At 45.5% G+C, this 21,073-nt stretch overlaps 1 protein-coding gene across 1 annotated transcript in view; it reads left to right on the plus strand.

Moving 5' to 3' along the window:
* The first annotated feature begins 9,336 nt into the window (after window positions 1-9,336).
* Window positions 9,337-21,073, plus strand: part of LOC116940309 (uncharacterized) — a 39,539-nt gene continuing 27,802 nt past the window's right edge. Inside the window, exons 1-4 of the mRNA XM_032949950.2 lie at window positions 9,337-10,938; window positions 17,583-17,718; window positions 19,328-19,438; window positions 20,290-20,422. Coding sequence (XP_032805841.2) covers window positions 10,773-10,938; window positions 17,583-17,718; window positions 19,328-19,438; window positions 20,290-20,422 — 546 coding nt within the window. The 5' untranslated portion in view covers window positions 9,337-10,772. The remainder of the gene's footprint in view (window positions 10,939-17,582; window positions 17,719-19,327; window positions 19,439-20,289; window positions 20,423-21,073) is intronic.

Consider the following 21,073-nt stretch of genomic DNA (forward strand, 5'->3'; position numbering starts at 1 on the left):
ATGAGATTTGCAACCTGCAAGGACATTTCTGGAATATTTTCTCTGGCTCCTCCCCCCTTCCCTTGCCTATATAGCCTCTTGTTACAGCAGCCCTTTTGCCCACTTCAGCAATTGTTTTCTTGCTGTGGTTGTCCCACCTGATGACGGATGCTTGTGTTGCGCCCGAAACGTCGTGATTAATTTTTAAAAAAATGTATACCTACGTGACTTTACCGAAATAACCAAAGATGTATGAATGTATGCTTATTGTTTGAATTCGATTTTCGCCCAAACGGCTAGGATCAGTGGCGAGTGATATCCGAACCAGTCCGTCGGGGAACCCACGGGGAACCCACCCTCCACAAACCCGCACCAACGAGTGTGGTGAAGATTAGCCAAGAAGTCCCCATGACCGACATGATAATCGGGATTTCTTCTTCAAGTGGCGAATCGACCTAAGTGTTGTAAAATGCTATTTTTTTAGTGGTCTTATTGCATTCACGGACGAGTGAGAAACATGGTGTCGATCGCTATGCCCACTCAAGGTGCTGAGACTTGGACCCTTTCCAGGACTACTAACCGCCACCGCCACCTCCACCACCACTGACTGGATTCCAGGGGCGATTCAGGTTTAAAAAATAGACCCAAATGTTCAATCAAGCACATTCACCCACCCTAGGTGATGTGTGGGCGGGGAAAATCCATGCAAATTGTACACATTCTTCTTGTGCATCATGCACCTTGATTTAATGATTGTAGACCTGAATTTGCCTATACTGTACTGTATGAAAAACAATTTTTGAAATACGAGTGCAGTACGTATCTGTTTTTGACAGCGTCAAGGTTTAGTGAAATTTAGAAATAGGATCGTTGTTACGATTACTCTTCCCTTTTTAGAAATGTCAAACACGTGGAAACGTTACTAAAATTTTTTTATTGTTTGTGTTTATTAAGCAAACCACGAAAAGAAACGTCAATGTTTTTTGTTATCTTGAAAGTACAACAGTTGTGTGCTGTAGCGCCATCTATTGGGATACTTAAGAAACAGCCTAAGTGTGATAATATAATGCTCCTTTCAACAGGCAATGATCAAGCTAAGATATTTTTTTACTTTGGCGATGGTGAATAGGAAATGGTATTAAAGGCATTACTTATCCAAGTTATATATCATGATTGTCCTTCACGGAATTCGAATACTACAGTGTAACTTCATATGCAGCGTTCCAATTGCATTATATTTTATTAATGCCTCAAATTGTGTGGTGAAATGTAGTGAAATAACCCCCATGACTAAGGCAATGTGGGGAGACCGTTATTATTTACATACAGTTTACAATATTCTACTTGTGTAGACGTACGGTACTCTGTTTAACCCCTGGATCATTACAGTGATCCGAGTGAATTTCATTACAGGACATAGTGAAGTGAATGACTGATGATCAAAGTAATTACTATGATTACCAAAAATGTGTGATGAGCAGTGCTTGGGAAGAGGCTGCGTACCATGCTCGGCTAATCAATCTCACCTCGCCAGGAGATGTGAAGGTTTGGGTCTCCCTGTCAGCAGAGCCACGCACCAGTGCAAGAGCACAAACCTACTCCTAAGATCACAACGAGCGTTTGAGCAAACTTTGAATGGGAGAATGTTGATTCTGCACCGTACGTAGCCAACAGTGCGAATCGGAGGTGCCAACCGTGCTGATCGGAGGTGCTGGGGAAAGACAAAAAACGACATCTCATTGCCACATTTCTTTATTTATTGGTAACATCACAGCCCTGATGCTCTTTTTTTTGTACTGGTGCCACGCCACGTGTTGGACACTTCTCTCACTGATAGGTCACCGTGATGGCCATTTGTGTGCATTCACTTGCATTCTAATTTGTTGGACACGTCCCATATTGATTGGACTGGGGCAGCTGCAAATGTGCGTGCGTCTTCCTGTATACACGCACTTTATACACACTGCAAAGTGTCCCCCGATCTGGACAGATTTCAGAAGTGAAGCAGGGTTTAGCCACTAGAGGTAACCACAATGCAGGTTGCCATTGGGTGCTGCGGGGCTAATTTGTGGGTAGCAGACGGCTGCGCGGCAAAATCTATTGCACTTTTATTTTCCCATGTCTCTAGATGCCCTCCGCCTTCATCAACCTGCAACCGACCAACGTGTTGAAGCGTGGTCAAAATGAATGTATATTCGAAGCTTTCGTGACTGCAGGAATTACTCTTTGGTTCTTTCGGTAAAGTCACGTAGAAAATAAAATCAAATAATAATAGAATACGACGTTTCGGTTGCAACACAAGCAACCATCATCAGGTAAGAATGAATGATAAAACACAGACACGGGAACAGCATAGGCAGACACATGCAGAGAGAGACACACACAAAGACACACCGAGCGAGACACACACCAAGACAAACAGAAGGACAACGAATCTGGTTCGTTGTCCTTATGTTGCAACCGAAACGTCGTATTCTATTATTATTATTTGATTATATTTTCTATGTGACTTTACCGAAAGAACAAAAGAGTAAAATGAATGTAATTTAAGGTTGAGCGGAGCCAGAGTAACAATTAGTCGACGAGTTGTCACCGTGTCACCTCGCGGTCGTCAAGTGTTCGCCAGTGTAGCGTCTGCTGTGGGTAACTACTCAACATTGTAGGCACGTACTGATGGCAGCGCCAACGGAAATGCTAATTGTGAAGAAAGGCAAGCGTGGTGATTTTCTGGAATATACGCTCGCAGCATCATATTTAGCCACGATCAATCCACCGCTAAAATAAGATATTCCCAAACTGTCGCCATGCCAATAGGCTAGAGGACTGTACCCAAAATCAAAACCGTCCGAATACCTTTCGGACCAAACTCCATGAACGGACTTTTCTTCCATAAGTGCAGCCAGATGCTTCATCTGGTAAAAAAAAAATGAAGTGGCTGGATGATAGTAGAATATGGCCATCCGGTTTCCGCATTCATTTGTGTAACACTGCGACTGTGTTAACTGACATTTGCGCCAAATAAAAAAAAATGTCTTAATCTTCTACAATCTCGCATCATACGTATACGTCTTTTGTCAAACGTGCACTTTTAAAACTGGTTTGTCGAGTTGCATGTATGTTTTGTTTTAATTTTGCACTGCCAATGCTTACTAAAATAAGAAACCCTGTTGGGATTAATTGTTCAAACAAGGCTGTCTGTTTTCATATAGCATCTTCTCAAAAAATATAACCGCATGCTTATACCAACCCAATGTTTGCACGACCTTATATTGTACAGTTGCAGCTCTCATGAATTAAAAAAGCTGAGATTTAAAATGTTACTCATTTGTTACTCATATACAGACAGTGGGTATATAATTTGGGTTTTGGCACGACGCGTCATTAGGTTGTTGAGACTAATGAAGGAGTGGCGGCCAAAGGAATGAACACACTTGAAAGTTCGCCCACCGCGGAGATGGAGCGATGAAATATTCTGGTTTACAGAAACTAGATGTATTTTTACATCTCCAGAACGCGAGAGAGGATGGTAGCTTGGTAAGGCCTTCGATCAGCAGTGGCTAGATCATGCCTAATGATGATGGAACAGTGTATTATACTTCTAAATGGAAACGCTCTGATGGGCATCTTATATGTCATGACTTTGAACCGTAGATGCCCCCCCCCCCATCATAATCTCATCATTATACCATGGGAATTGCTCGTGTTTCTATTGCTTTTTGAGATTGAATGGAATACCGCCTCAAGTGTTCTCATGTGCAGGGCCGCGATGATGCATACGGATTGATTCAAAATATAGGCTCACTATTTGAATTACAATTTTTCTGTGTGTGTGTATTTTTGTATTTCTGAATTTGGTACGTCACATATGCCTGGATGCATAACCCTGTGCATTGACCCTAAATTCTGTAGAGTTCTTAGGAATTTGACGTGTAACGCACACGCTGTAAGCCTACCATATATTTTTCTACTGCTTTTGCTGCAGGCCATGAATAATGCTAATTATAATAACACTGGCATAACCCGACCTACAGACGAGGTGATGTGACACTTAACACGTGTCGGATTCTTACCAGACACTCAGCACTCACCTGGAGTCTCACGACTCAACGTAAACCTACAAATTAACTGACACTACTCACTAATCACCAGACACTGACAAGCAACACATTTACCAATCATATTCAGCATACATTTACTCTAAATACAGTGACTGTAATTTCGTCATGTAATGTATTCTGTTGAACTACGGCACTACCGCAGTCTTCCCTCTAGCCCCATGAATAATACAAATTATTCCGCGTGACAAGGATGCTTGCAGATTGAGTGTGGCAGTAAAACAGCGATGCACATTTTTAGTTGGGCGTGTATCTCCAGCATGCTGTAAATACATATTTCTCGTTTGTCGAATACATCTTCGTCATGACAAAAGTGCATTTGTGTACAATCTGGCTCCCCCAATTTTCCCAGCCAAGTCTAAATGAGTCATTTGCATTATAAAAGGCACTCATTGAAACGATGCAACTGTGCTTCCGCTGTTTAATTGTTTTATTCTGCAGACTGCGACAATTGTGCTTGCACATACAGGCACGAGACAAGCGCTGAATGGTGTACAGGGTATCACACAAACGAGCACATTAACGCAATTGAGTGTCTGGTCAATTTTGTGGCAAAGTGCTAAGTGTAAAAAAGGAACAGAAAAAAACATAAACCAGTGCTTCTCGATCATAAAAATGATTTGCAATAACAATTTAGTTTTGTTTTCCTTCCGAAAAGACAATCACCCTAAATGCGATAGATCCCATCTGGATCACTGAAACAAAGAAGATTTGAGCCTGGTTAAAAGGGATGTTACAATGCGTGAGTTCACGACGCATGCATCGCATCTCGTGTGTAAGAATACATGTTTTTGGATTCTTATACGACACACGTCGCAGGAAATGGGGTTCACGTGGTGGTGATTAAAATACACGGGCCCTACCAGCACACTTTGATGTCAAAGATAACCCAGTAAAACTGCAACATTGAGCCAACGTTGTTTGCATGTTTACTGGGTACCTGGTAATACAGTACATGCAAAAATGCCACAGCAGTGTTTTTCATATTTCGTACTGCAATGATCTTCACCTTATGTTGTGCTGGAGTAAGAACTCCTGGCCCTGAGCAATAAAGATTACATCCAGCAGTGTGTAGATAATGGATCATGATGATGATAGCGAATACATAAAGGAATTCATCAGGTAATAACCAACGTTGTGGTTGTCTTGGAAATATTTGCCTGAATAAATGTATTTGCAAAGACTGTATGTCCCTTCCAGTGGATGATGATGGTAGTGATTTAACACGCGGGTTCAACCCTCACGCGCGTACGTGACGTGACAGATTTACCTGGTAAAACGTAAACAAATGGAAAATGCCACGCAGCGGTGTGCCTACAATGTTTGTTTTTTACCTACAGCTCAGCGCCGTCTCAAATCGCGCGAGATGCTGCAGCTGTCGTGCCACGGTTAGCACACTGGATTCGACTTTGCAATCCAGGGCCAAGCTGTTTTATTTATTACATCCTCCCATCAGTTCACCCAGGATTATTAACGGGTACAACACCACAGTCGATCAGCGGCATCTAACAAGACGTCTAAATTCCCTGGCGTGGAAGAGTAGGCCAAATACCCCACTTTAAAGCCCCCTCTTGTGGAGACCCTTCTGCCAGCAGTGTCGTGAGCAAAGCAATTGCATGGCTTCTCCTTTAACTGTTTTAATCTGGAAACAGCACCTCCGTCTTATCTTGTGACGGGAGGCGGTGGGGTAAGCTGCGGTTTGCCACCCGTCCGGATTTGATAGTCGGGAGAAATTTCAAGTTGTGTTTGGGTGGCACGAATTAATGGCTTCGTGACATTACGTTGCCAACCCATACGGTTTACTCGTGTTCTTAAACAGGGAAATTGAGTTTTCAGGTCCATACGGCGTACAACCGTTTGGATACGGGCCAAGAAAAAATGTTTTTGTCTTACGTGTCTGTGTTTCTCCCTTTTGATGGAACTTTGTAGGGTGAACGTTGAGATTTATAAGGGGCACGGGGTGACCAACAAGGTCTGAATGGGTCTGTAATAAGGTAGGCACTGATAAGGGGTTGACAGGTACAGTGAGGGTAAAACGTATTTGATTCCCTGCTGATTTTGTACGTTTGCCCACTGACAAAGAAATGATCAGTCTATCATTTTAATGGTAGGTTTATTTGAACAGTGAGAGACAGAATAACAACAACAAATCCAGAAAAACGCATGTCAAAAATGTAATAAATTGATTTGCATTTTAATGAGGGAAATAAGTATTTGACCCCTCTGCAAAACATGACTTAGTACTTGGTGGCAAAACCCTTGTTGGCAATCACAGAGGTCAGACGTTTCTTGTAGTTGGCCACCAGGTTTGCACACATCTCAGGAGGGATTTAGTCCCACTCCTCTTTGCAGATCTTCTCCAAGTCAATAAGGTTTCGAGGCTGACGTTTGGCAACTCGAACCTTCAGCTCCCTCCACAGATTTTCTATGGGATTAAGGTCTGGAGACTGGCTAGGCCACTCCAGGACCTTAATGTGCTTCTTCTTGAGCCACTCCTTTGTTGCCTTGGCCGTGTGTTTTGGGTCATTGTCATGCTGGAATACCCATCCACGACCCATTTTCAATGCCCTGGCTGAGGGGAGGTTCTCACCCAAGATTTGACGGTACATCGCCCGTCCATCGTCCCTTTGATGCGGTGAAGTTGTCCTGTCCCCTTAGCAGAAAAACACCCCCAAAGCATAATGTTTCCACCTCCATGTTTGACGGTGGGGATGGTGTTCTTGGGGTCATAGGCAGCGTTCCTCCTCCTCCAAACACGGCGAGTTGAGTTGATGCCAAAGAGCTCCATTTTGGTCTCATCTGACCACAACACTTTCACCCAGTTGTCCTCTGAATCTCGATTTAAAGCTTTCGTGACTGCAAGGATTCATCTTCTTTGGTTCTTTCGGTAAAGTCACGTAGAATGAGAATAAAATAATAAATTGATAAAATAAAATAACACAATAAAATTATCACGACGTTTCGGCCACAAGGCCGCTTGTGTTGTGGCCGAAACGTCGTGAGAATATTATTGTGTTATTTTATTTTATCAATTTATTATTTTATTCTCATTCTACATGACTTTACCGAAAGAACCAAAGAAGATGAGTCCTCTGAATCATTCAGATGTTCATTGGCAAACTTCACACGGGCATGTATATGTGCTTTCTTGAGCAGGGGGACCTTGCGGGCGCTGCAGGATTTCAGTCCTTCATGGCGTAGTGTGTTACCAATTGTTTTCTTGGTGACTATGGTCCCAGCTGCCTTGAGATCATTGACAAGATCCTCCCGTGTTATTCTGGGCTGATTCCTCACCGCTCTCATGATCATTGCAACTCCACGAGGTGAGATCTTGCATGGAGCCCCAGGCCGAGGGAGATTGACAGTTGTTTTGTCTTTCTTCCATTTGCGAATAATCGCACCAACTGTTGTCACTTTGGTAATGGTCTTGTAGCCCATTCCAGCCTTGTGTAGGTCTACAATCTTGTCCCTGACATCCTTGGAGGGCTCTTTAGTCTTGGCCATGGTGGAGAGTTTGGAATCTGATTGATTGATTGCTTCTGTGGACAGACGCAATCAATCAAGAAAGATTGTTGGGAGCCAGCAATCTTTCTTGCTGGGAGCCAGCAATCTTTCTGATTGAAAGGGGGTCAAATATTTATTTCCCTCATTAAAATGCAAATCAATGTATACAATTTTTGACATGCGTTTTTCTGGATTTTCTTGTTGTTATTCTGTCTCTCACTGTTCAAATAAACCTACCATTCAAATTATAGACTTCTCATTGCTTTGTCAGTGGGCAAACGTACAAAATCAGCAGGGGATCAAATACTTTTTTCCCTCTGTATGTGGACGTTAGCTGCACTCGATATGGCTTCGTTTGGATAGGGCCTAGGCTGAGTAAGTGCCGGATTATCGCAGAAGCACAAGTCGAAGATGCTACGGGCCCCGCACTTTCAAGGGTCCCTCGCTAAACGCTTTCAAGCTATCAATTCCGGTCACGTGATTCTGCACTTGCTCTATTACTATAGTACTATACTGCCTTCAACTATTATGAACGACTCGGTGTTTAAGGTTAGCGATTTGAAGCATTTGGAGAGACCCCGGGGTCCCGCAAAAGTCAGGTCAATAATTATTATTTTTCAGTCCCCCCCCCCCCACTCGTGATCCCGACAGCAACGCGCCGCCCATCCAGACTCGCACCAACAAGCACCAACAAGCACCAGCAGGCGGCGATCAACACGATGGGCGCCACCCCACCGGGCAAACGCGAGCCCCGGGGGGGCCTCCGCCGCAGTCGCGCGCGGCGACGACGCCCTCCAGTCATCCGTCGATCCTCAGCTTCTTTGCCAAGGCGAGCCCGCCGCCCCCCCACCCCCAGGCGGTGAATTTAACGTGTTTACGTAGTTTTTCAACTTTTTACGAAACTTAAGTGTCCCCGAGTAGCTCTCGACGAGGCCAATCTATTGACCACTAGTTTTGTTGTTGTCGGTAAGGCAGCAAGACTCGTGTCGCTACACGGGTTTTCCCACCCCAGGGCAGTGATGGGACCCCGGGGTCCCGCCAATTGCTTCATTTGTCGTATTATCTGGCTGTATAGCGAATGAAAACATGCAATTACTTTGCTGTGTAAGTAAAGAAAAATTGTGTTTTAATATTTACGTGTTTTTATTTTATTTAGGGCCCCTTCATAACATAAGCTACAAGCCCCGCACTATCTTCATCCGGCACAGGGCTAAGTGACCAATATATCATGGGTTTTGAGCCGCATGCGGCTCTGGAAACAACTGCGATACGGCTCTTTAAATATTGAGGGCGTTTTTTGTTGTTCACCTAATTTTTTTTAATGGCTCTTATTGTTATTTTGTTTGACCAACCCCTTGACCAGAGGAGTCCAGTTCACCATGGTCGTCCAATTCACCATTTAAGTCTAGTTTACCATTGGCACGAGTCAGCAACCTGCGGCTCTTTTAAGGACTGCTTCGCGACGCGTTATTTATTAAGGGGCCGATCCTCTCGTATTGACCACGACGTGCATCGCGGATCTTGAAATTTTGAGGTTTTTTATTTTACCAAGTTCGCAAAAAACGGCACTTCTTGTTTTTGGGTTTGCCGATGACCCCTCCTGTGGCAAAACCCCGTCTCAAGAGCCCGCAAAAAGGAACTCCATCATCCTGACCCGAGCCGTAAACACGCGAACTCCGCAGCGATGCACGGATGGGGAACATTGCACACTGACGCACGCACGTGGTTCATCAACATCACCTCCCTCCTCTCTCGCTAACACCACCACTACGTGTCCAAACTAAAATACAACTTAGGTTAACGTGTTAAATTCAAAAGAACACTGGAACAACAATAGCAGCAGGCAAACCAGCCAGTGACGCTCTTTCCGTTTCCAATAACGCAAGCGGAAGAGCTCCTGCTGCATGGTGTCCCGCTCCCTGCCACAGCAGACGGGCGCGCTGTCCGCATGCAGTCTATGGGGGGGTCTTCGTGTGCGTCCGTGGGTCTCTGTGTGAGTCTGTGTTTGTGTGGGTCTCCGTGTGTCTGTGTGGGTCTCTGTGTGAGTGAGTCTGTGTGGGTCTCTGTGTGTGAGTGAGACTGTGTGGGTCTCCGTGTGCGTCCGTGGGTCTCTGTGTGAGTCTGTGTGGGTCTCTGTGTCTGTGTGGGTCTCTGTGTCTGTGTGGGTCTCCGTGTGCGTCCGTGGGTCTCTGTGTGAGTGAGTCTGTGTGGGTCTCTGCGCGCGTCCGTGGGTCTCTGTGTGAGTGAGTCTGTGTGGGTCTCTGCGCGCGTCCGTGGGTCTCTGTGTGAGTGAGTCTGTGTGGGTCTCTGTGTGAGCGAGTCTGTGTGGGTCTCTGTGTGAGTGAGTCTGTGTGTTTGTGTGGGTCTCTGTGCGAGTCTGAGTCTCCGTGTGCGAGTCTGTGGGTCTCCTTGTGCGTCCGTGTGTCTCTGTGTGAGCGAGTCTGTGTGTTTGTGTGAGCGAGTCTGTGTGTCTGTGTGTTTGTGTGAGCGAGTCTGTGTGTTTGTGTGTCTGTGTGAGCGAGTCTGTGTGTCTGTGTGAGCGAGTGAGTCGATGCGTCTCTGTGCGTGTCTCTAGTCTCTCGTTGTATTGCAATGGCAATGACGGTCCAGTTGTCGCCTGACGATTAATATACGAGAAACGGGCACAAGGACACCTGCAGTGGTGCATCGCTATATGCATACTGTACATACCACATCACTAAACAGGAAATCTGTATTGTAATCGGCGGCTGTGTGCGTGCGTGCGTGCTCTGGTACAGCTCAATTTATTTTATTCCGTGACAAGGAGGAGGAACACACACCACACACACCACACACACACACCACACTACACACACCACACACACGCGTGCGATCGTCTAAACCCAGGGGGGGTGTTCCGTTGCGTGCCGTGGAGACGTCCCGCCGCTGACGATGGCCAAAACGCCCGTGCCGTCGTCGCCACCTCTCCGCTCGTCCCGTGCCTCATCCTCATCATCCTCCTCATCCTCATCCCAACGCGCCTTGACAGCCGCGTAGGCAATTGACGCGTTGCTTGCGCTCGTCGATTAGAGAGACACAGCACACAGCAGCACCACCACCAACAACAAACGAAAGTCATTTAGCCGGTGCGGCTGGTCAAAAGAATAAAGCGAAGGCAGGCAGGAGAGGAGCGGGCGAGGAGATAATCGAGCGATGTTGTATCCCGTGGAGCAATCGAACCCCGCGGCGGCGATGAGGGTGGCGGCCCAGCAGCAGAAGGTGGTGGTGCCGCCCGGCATGGAGGAGGCCATCCGAGGCGATGACCTGCAAGCGTGCCTGGACCTCTTGCTCCAAGATCCCGGACAAGTGAACGCGAGGGGTGAGGATCCAGAGGCAGGAGCCCGGCCGCTCTCTGCGTCTCGCGTTGTTTGGTGGCCGTGGGTGGGAGGAAAAAAAAACTCTACACCCGTGCTGTTTTATTTATCAAAATTAATGTTTTTTTTTCTTTACTGGATGAATCCGATTAGCCGTAAAGCTCTTTTTTTCCCCCACAGATAGCCGGTTCGGGGATTATCTGCAATGTTGCTGTATATAATACAAAATCGCGCTTTCGTATATCGTGTTATTCGTGCAAATTTAATCTCGAAAACGTGGAATTTATCATTTTGCTCGCAGTTCCCACCACCATCACCACCACCATCACCACATTTGGAAGGAAACGGAAGCGCCCAAATGTGGGGGAAAAAAACCCCCCACGCGTGCGTGCGAGGTAATTGCTTCATCCCCGTACAGATGGAAACTAATCCAGCAAGCCATCCAGTAGGAAATGTCAGTCTCGACGTACAAGGGGGGTGGCAGGGTGTATTCGCACCTTTGTGCAATCCACCAACCCTCGGATCCAGAGTGCTGGATTCCAGGCGTGCATAAAGCCACCAAAGTGTCCTTCAGCGCATGTATACCGCACCATACTTTTCGTCGACACACGGCGGCTGAATGGATGAGTGCCTCTCCATAACGTATTATATCACGGTTTTTGTACTGTTTGTTGTTGTAACGTTCTTACCCGTCCCGACTGGACATATTGTGAAAAAGAGCTTTTTATCTCATCGGATTCCACCAGTATCAATTACATTCTAATTCCGGTATTTGTGTGTGTGTGTAAATGATAAGACTTCACGTTGTACAGTGCGAGTTGGTGTAGGGGAGCAGCATAGACGTTTTAGAGCGTACAATACAATAATGGATTTTTGCTAGTATCGCCATCTCACGACGACAGCCACATGGCATCCAATGACACCTGTTTCAGGCATCCGTATTTTATAATTTCCTGTGTAGCCAGTTACCCAGCTATAGTTTGCAAGGTGAGATCCGTGGTGCATCAGCACAGCACAGTGATGCTTACGGAGGAACAGGCAACAACCGAACAGAACGCGTTGGAGGTGCAGGTAAAAGTAGTGCTTAAATAATGCTTTTTTGTTAACAATATAAACGAATAATTCACCAAAAACAAGGATGAGGTCATGAATGGTTGGAGAGGAGGTGTGCGCAAGGAGGAACGGGCGCAATCAAGCGAATAAAAACCATCGCTAGAATTCGTAAAAGTAACAGCAAACGAATTGGGTGCAGGTTGCGGGCAAAAACTGCATTCTGAGCTAGGAGTTATTTGAAATGGTGGATGGAGGGGAGGGAGCCGAGTCCCAGCTGAGAGAGGCAACAAGGGCATTCCATCAAGTAACATGGGCCTGCAATGTGGAAGGACATGGCGCCAAACCTCGTAACAGCTTGTATTTTTTCAGTAAGAACAAGGAGGCGCTTCTGATGCTGCGGATGGGGAATGTTGCGGAGACGGGAGAAGACCCTTTGGATATTTAGTGGATTTGTTTAAAATGAGGGTGGAGACGGCCAACTGGTGGTTTCTTTGGATGTCAAGGGAGGGACAAATTGGAGGCGACATCGAGGTCGCAATGATGGGCCCTACTACAGGAGGGCATCAAGGGCAAAGCAGAGGGCCGAGTGGTATCACAGAACGAGATGTATTAGAGTGGTTTTGAAGGCTAAGGTGGTAGATGTGGCAATAGTCAAAGATGGGGAAATTGGTGGCTTTAGCTATATTATGACGGAGCCGAGGTGCGATACTACTAAGTTTATTTCTGTAGAGCCAACTGATTTTGGCTTTGATCTTATTGTTCATATGATTGATGTGGGATTTGAAGGACAGTTTTGAGTCCAAGATAACGCCTAGATACTAAAGGTTATTGAACTGTTCAATGGGATGTGAGTCAAGGGACACAATTTGCAGGAAGGGCAAACTAGGTTTGGAGAGAGCTGGAGAGCAACAAGACTTTTTCTTTTTTTGAGTATTGAGGACTAACTTTAACACATTAAGCTGGAGTTGTGGATTTAATAGTTCATTCACTTCCCAGAGACCACCGGCAAAGATATTAATCACAGAGTGTAGGTTTGAGATACTTAGATTTTTCACAAACAGGGAGGCTTGCAGAACCCCCCTTCATTATGGGGGTCTTTTCAGAAGACATGATTAATGGCAACCAGTTGCAACCGGTCAGACAAGTGGCTGTGGATTCCAGTTAATTGCACACTTTGAAAAATTGTAGGAATGGCGATGGCCCATCGAAAGGATGCCCATGCCCATCCCCCTTTAACTTCTGAGATTGAGCATGTTCCGTGTGATTTGAACATAGGCAATTTTGAATGTACAGTGATGGAAAAAAAAGTATTTGATCCCCTGCTGATTTTGTACGTTTGCCCACTGACAAAGAAATGATCAGTCTATAATTTTAATGGTAGCTTTATTTGAACAGTGAGAGACAGAATAGCAACAAAAAAATCCAGAAAAACGCATGTCAAAAATGTAAACCATTTATTTGCCTTTTAATGAGGGAAATAAGTATGTGACCCCCTCTCAATCAGAAAGATTTCTGGCTCCCAGGTGTCTTTTATACAGGTAACGAGCTGAGATTAGGAGTACACTCTTAAAGGAAGTGCTCCTAATCTCAGCTTATTACCTGTATAAAAGACACCAGTCCACAGAAGCAATCAATCAGATTCCAAACTCTCCACCATGGCCAAGACCAAAGAGCTCTCCAAGGATGTCAGGGACAAGATTGTAGACCTACACAAGCCTGGAATGGGCTACAAGACCATTGCCAAGCAGCTTGGTGAGAAGGTGACAACAGTTGGTGCGATTATTCGCAAATTGAAGAAACACAAAAGAACTGTCGATCTCCCTCGCTGAGAACAGTGAGGAATCAGCCCAGAACTACACGGGAGGATCTTGTCAATGATCTCAAGGCAGCTGGGGCCATAGTCACTAAGAAAACAATTGGTAACACACTACGCCGGGAAAGACTGAAATCCTGCAGCGCCCGCAAGGTCCCCCTGCTCAAGAAAGCACATATACATGCCCGTCTGAAGTTTGCCAATGAACATCTGAATGATTCAGAGGACAACTGGGTGAAAGTGTTGTGGTCAGATGAGACCAAAATGGAGCTCTTTGGCATCAACTCAACTCGCCGTGTTTGGAGGAGGAGGAATGCTGCCTATGACCCCAAGAACACCATCCCCACTGTCAAACATGGAGGCGGAAACATGCTTTGAGGGTGTTTTTCTGCTAAGGCGACAGGACAACTTCACCGCATCAAAGGGACGATGGACAGGGCCATGTACCGTCAAATCTTGGGTGAGAACCTCCTTCCCTCAGCCAGGGCATTAAAAATGGGTCGTGGATGGGTATTCCAGCATGACAATGACCCAAAACACACGGCCAAGGCAACAAAGGAGTGGCTCAAGAAGAAGCACATTAAGGTCCTGGAGTGGCCTAGCCAGTTTCCAGACCTTAATCCCATAGAAAATCTGTGGAGGGAGCTGAAGGTTCGAGTTTCCAAACGTCAGCCTCGAAACCTTAATGACTTGGAGAAGATCTGCAAAGAGGAGTGGGACAAAATCCCTCCTGAGATGTGTGCAAACCTGGTGGCCAACTACAAGAAACGTCTGACCTCTGTGATTGCCAACAAGGGTTTTGCCACCAAGTACTAAGTCATGTTTTGCAGAGGGGTCAAATACTTATTTCCCTCATTAAAATGCAAATCAATTTATTACATTTTTGACATGCGTTTTTCTGGATTTGTTGTTGTTATTCTGTCTCTCACTGTTCAAATAAACCTACCATTAAACTTATAGACTGATAATTTCTTTACTCTTTGTTTTTTTCGGTAAAGTCACGTATAAATAAGAAATAATAAAATAACATCATAGCGTATGATGTTTCGGTTGCAACACAAGCAGCCATCATCAGGTACAGAAGAGATAAATTTAAGAGAGAGAGGAAACACATAACCCCAGATGTATATACAGACACCCACGTAGGGGGGAACTAACACAGATACAACAGGGGACACAGAGAAGCATACCAAACAAACAGGGTTTAGCAAAATTTGGAAACCATATAAAGCAACACAGACGGTCGGTCAAAACACAATTAACGCATAGTCTGGTTGATTACGCTATTTCAAAGATTGCTAAATTGCAAGTTAAGTATGAAATTTAAAATACAGACTGCGCACACACACATAGACATCCAAGTAGAGCGAACCACGTTTACCGAAAAAAACCAAAGAGTAATTCCTGCAGTCACGAAAGCTTCGAATCAAGTCTGAACCACCTCTACGGGGAGGTATGAGGTCTGTGTCTTTGTGTTGTCTCTGCTTGTGTATCTGCCTTTGTGTCTTGGCTTGGATTTGTGTCTCTGTGCTGTCTCTGCCTGTGTGTGGGCCTTGTTGCTTCCGAGTGTGTGCTGCTGCGCCCCCTTTGCTCCATGCATACCTCATGCTAAATTGTTCCATTGTCTCTCAGCCTTACCTTCTCTGCCTATTTAAGGCGACTTCACTGTGTGCGTGTCTGTGCTGGTTCGCTCTACTTGGATGTCTATGTGTGTGTGCGCGGTCTGTATTTTAAATTTCATACTTAACTTGCAATTTAGCAATCTTTGAAATAGCGTAATCAACCAGTCTATGCGTTGTGTTTTGACCGACCGTCTGTGTTGCTTTATATGGTTTCCAAATTTTGCTAAACCCTGTTTGTTTGGTATGCTTATCTCTCTGTGTCCCCTGTTGTATCTGTGTTAGTTCCCCCCTACTTGGGTGTCTGTATATACATCTGGGGTTGTGTTTCCTCTCTCTCGTAAATTTAGCTCTTCTGTACCTGATGATGGCTGCTTGTGTTGCAACCGAAACGTCGTACGCTGTAATGTTATTTTATTATTTATACGTGACTTTACCGAAAAAAACAAAGAGTAATTCCTGCAGTCACGAAAGCTTCGAGTCAAGTCTGATAATTTCTTTGTCAGTGGGAAAACGTACAAAATCAGCAGAGGATCAAATACTTTTTTCCCTCACTGTAAGAAGTGTCCTTTATCCGTCCGTGTCATTTACAGCGGCGTGAGCAATTTTCATTATACATTCAAGTAAGGGCCCAGTGTCTCTGACAGGAACCAGACACCTTTACCATTGGTGAAGAGCTATGTACGATCCATGTATGACCGTTGGCCGAGATTTAAACAATAAATTATCAATGAAATATTTCACGGCGCCAATCCTTGATAAATATCTCAATTAATTCCCCATGCATCTGATTCACTGTTGGAGTTGACAGAGAATATTATTTCTGGAAAATAAAGGGGAAAAAACCCGCTGGTAATTTGGGGGTGAAAAATGTGTAAGATTTAAATGTTGACATTTCATGGATATGATATGAAGGTAAAGATACAGCCTGCAATGTCTTACACACCTCGCAATGTCTTACACACCCCACTGGTGGTGGAAGGGCATGCACGAGAGGGAGCTCTAAAGAGCCCCTCATGAGTGCATTTTGTCCTACTATTCCACGCAAGCCATGAATTTCGGAAGAGGTGGGAGTTCCCACGCTTTACCCCACCACATTCAACCTGCGGATTAACCTTTGGTTCACCAATCAATGGTGCTGGGTTGAACTCCTTTATTCCTGCAGCTGCTTCTAAATACAATTTCTTTCATCTGTTTGCATGGCCTTATGCTTAATACATTAATGTAGTAGGCATGCTCATTAAACCATGAATGGCAAACACGTTATTAATGTGCTACGTGATTGTTAAATGGCTACTCACAAGTAAATAGGTGGTATATGTAACATGAATATACTGTACTGTATTGACTACATCCTTTGCACTTGAGTGCAGTATTGTGGAAAACTGTTCCGTTGTCAATACCACATGTGAAAACACCTTTGTATTGACACCTTGGCTGCTGAAGCAACAATCACCTGCGCTCCAGTTGCTGAGTACAACTGTCGAATGTCATGACCAGCAGTGCAAATGTACGGCCCATTTTTCGTGTCGTGTGGACCATGGGGGTTATTCGATCATACCTAAACCACGCTCGCCAGTGCAGGTTGGGGAAGGTGGAGGGGCCCTCCACTGGAGGACACAGACGTGGAAGCATAAAAGTGCAGTACAACAGTGTATTTTACTGCACTGAACTCTGCTGCCCATGCAAATCAGGGCACGATGGCATCGGTGGGTTTGTGAAAAGAGGACACAAAATTGCATTTAGGGAAACAGGTTAATTGTACAACATTTTTGTGACTAAAAAGAGGGCAATTCCATGTTGAATAAGTTAACTTTCTTCCCATTATTCTCAATGGAATCCCATTTTCTAAGCCTCGCCAGGGATCTGTGTGTGTGTCCCTGTTTTTGCAGCGGTTAGCACACTGCGCTACGAACCCGGCGACCCGAGTTCGATCCCCGCTCACGGCAACACCAGTGACGATTATCTGAACTGGTCATGGGCCTCCCTTCGGTCGACTAAGGGAAGACAAAAGCGGCCAGGCGCGGTGCTGGCCCACCCACCCTCTCGTGTGCCGTGTCGGCCTTCAAAGGTGCTCGCTGGCAGAACTTGCACCAACGGTCTATTAATACAATACGGGGCGGGGGGGGTGTGTCTTTGCCTTTGGTTTCCCATGAATCGGCAGGATGGAGCGGACTGGGAGCCCTGCACCACGCGTGTTTTCGTGGCAGCGTAAACATCGCGGCCGCACTTCTGCAGCACGAGGCTGACCCCAACTTATGCAACGACGCGGGAGAGACGCCCTTCCACTTTGCCTGCAGGTGGGGAAAACGAGCTTATGTCGTCGCACCGCCCCCGCCATTAACATTTACCCAAGAAAGCCTCACCGAGTCTCAAGACTATTTCAGGAGGGTCCTGTCACGATTGCCAGTAGAGGGCGATGTTACTGTGTGTTTGCCAATCGAGCAATTTTATGGCTGTCATGAGTGGACAAACTGCAGAACTTTGATCAACTCAGAAAACGTTAACTTATATCCCAAAAAGGACAACATTCAACATCTGTGTTCATTGTGAATTTTGTTTGTAAACAAACATTTAATTGGCACACACAAAAAAAATCGCCATTTTTTTCATTCATTCTGCCGTGTGGATGAAAAAATGGAGAATATGATGTTTTTATATATGTTAACGTTGGCCCTTTTAGTTTGTCTTATGTTGCGCCTGCTATAATAGTAATTTTCAACCCTTTATCAATCGACGGCTTCATGGTGGCTTCTTCATGCCGTGTTGGTCATCGGGGGTTGATTCACTGATCGGTGCTGGGTCGTGAAGGGGAGTCCGAGTATCTGTTTCCATATCACTCCCCAGAAAATCTGGTAGCGGAATTTAACTCGGGTTACGGAGTTCATATTGTGACGTACTGACCACTGCACCGCCTCCTTTCCCTTTTACGGCAGTGCTAATGGCACACTTCTTAAGCTCTGTAAACATGAGTGGTTATGTTCAATAGCCAATATAATCTGTTAATAGTTTAATAATTTAATTAAAACTAGTTAAACCTCCTTTCCGCCTACTTGTATTTGCATGTACGCATATTCCCGGGTCAAGAGGCCATCGTGGCCAATCCAGTTGAAACGAATACACCTCACCATCACCCACCCTTACATTGGATGCTGGAGTTGTTAAGTCGACACCTGACCACCACACATAGCTCTTATCATCTATCGCACCCGCCTGATTTTGGTTCACCCTTTGACACACTCATATTTCGCCAATACCCTGTTATGACTGCAGAATCTGCAGGTAGCTTCTTGGCCCGATTTACAAAACACAACGCAGTTTAGAGACATCAGATTGACTGTTCATAAATGTAAGTGGGCTTGGGTCAGGAGACGTCGCTCGAAGGGATGATGGCTTGTGGTTGAGATGCTCAAGCCACCGCTCAATCCGTCTGCTTCATCGCAGCCCTACAAATGAGAATACTTGAGGCAGTCTCCCAATTAATTCTCAAACAAAAATGGAAACATGAGCAACTCCTGTAGGGATAAAGGTGGTTATGATTGAAAATAAAACATCTCCAGTTCAAACTCTTGGGATGCAAGATGCCAGTCACTGGGTTTACATTTAGAAATGTAATAGACTATTCTGTCTTCAGCCATGATCTATCAGCGGATGGATGAAGACCTCCTCAAGCCTGCGATGTAACCATCCACCTAGCACCTTGAGACGACCTAGTTTCATCGCTCTCATCTCCGTGGTTGACATTCTCTCTGACGGTTTTCCTCCATGGGATGCCACTCTCGCTATTAGGCTGATGTTGATGATGATGATGAACACAAATGCATGAGGCTCGCTGACAGGTGCGGTACAAACAGCTATCGGCTGCTGCTGCTGCTGCCTCTGCTATCATCGTGCGATGCTGTTCCGCAGGAGGGGGAACGTCACGATCATCCACCGCCTTGTGCAGAGTGGCGCCGACGTCACGTTGTTGGACAAGTACGGCCGCTCGGGCCTGCACCACGCCACCGTTGGAGGCAGCGTGTGAGAGACCTGGCACTATCCATGGCCACTTGATGTTGCATGCTGACAAATTCATACCCTCGGGATCTTTACATTTGTTTGTCATTTTCACAGTTGTGTTTCATGTATACATCACCTGGAATTTACCCAAGCTCCCCAGATGCTGGGACCTTAAGCAGCTTTGCACCCAAATATACGAGTGCTCAGATGGTTGACCACCATGCATCCCAGGCCGTCGTGGGCGGCTGCGGTGCTGCGCTACTTTGTGGGCAGTAGACGGGAAATGGAGTATGGTCTGCATTTGTACTGTGCTTCAATGCTGCCCCTTCACTAAGCCGCGTGGAGCAGCGTGATGAAGCAGGTCAAATAACCCCAACTACTCACATGGCATGGCGAAGCCCTTATCCAGCAGTGGGTTGACAAAGGGCTGTACATGTACGTACTTTGCCGTGAAGTTAATAATTAATTTCGTAACTCTCGCAGAGCATGCATATTTTAAGTGTACCAGTGTGGCCACTAAAATTGTCGGCCCTCGTTAATGCCAACACAGTCTGCACTCCTATCCAGCTAAGACACAAGCAGACGGAAACGTGTTTACACTTTGTACCTGTCCTTAGCAATATATCCAGATTAGCGTCTGTTGAGATCAATTCAAGGGAGATCCGAAATAGACATCCTTTCTGGCCCATGGGATTAAAAATTACTATTCGCCGTGTGCTTAATGCCTAAAGACTAGCTCTCTAGAGGGGCTTTCTAACACTGTAGTTTGAGGCCCTTCTGCCAGCAGTGTCATGAGCAAGCAAATTGCCGGCCTGTACCTTTACCTATTAACTGTGTGCTTGGTGCTAAAAAAAACACTTCTCTCTCAACAGGTTGGCCATAAAGTACCTCGAGGAAACTGGCAAATTCCATTTCCTGTCAACCGACACATATTCCCAGAATCCTTTGCACATCGCAGCTGGGATGGGAAACTTGGATGTTGTTTGCTTCCTCTTGGCAAAGAAAGTAAGTGAGAGCTCTTGGAGCGTGTTGAGCGTGGTGTAGGCTTGAGGCGTAAAAATCGGGATATGTAACGAGAACAGAATACTCTTTGGGTCTTTCGGTAAAAGCCAAGTAGATAGAAAAATAATAAAAAAATATCACAACGTTTCGATCGCAACACAAGCAATCGTCATGAGGTGAAAAAAATACAGCATAATACGTGCCTTTACCGAAAGACCCAAAGAGTATGAATTCCTGCAGTCACGAAAGCTTTAAGTAAAGATTTGAGGAACAGAATATCTCACAGTACCAGAAGACGGGGAGCACTACATGTCAATGCAGTGTCTTGGGCGACGTATTACTCCGCAACTGATAAGCACCGAAGACTTCTGATGTTTCGGGAAGATGTACGTGTTTCCCAGGACAATAAAAAAAGAGGACTTTGCAGGAAAGCCAGGACAGGTGGCGGTCACCTTACCACGGTGTCACGGGAGGTGATGAGATTGAGTTTACGGTTTGGGAGTGGTGTTGCCTCCCCATACACATTTCAAAAAATGTTTGTCCAGTGCCATCCAAATGATTTACTCTCTTTGGCTGAAATGCTGGGAGGAGAAATTGTATCACATGTAAAACGTGTGTGTGTTTGTTGTTTGATGTTGGGGGAGATAGTGGAGG

This window comes from Petromyzon marinus, chromosome 8 (assembly GCF_048934315.1).
Source record: "Petromyzon marinus isolate PM22_M1 ecotype Great Lakes invasive population chromosome 8, UKy_Petmar_22M1.pri1.0, whole genome shotgun sequence".
Lineage (NCBI taxonomy): Eukaryota > Metazoa > Chordata > Hyperoartia > Petromyzontiformes > Petromyzontidae > Petromyzon > Petromyzon marinus.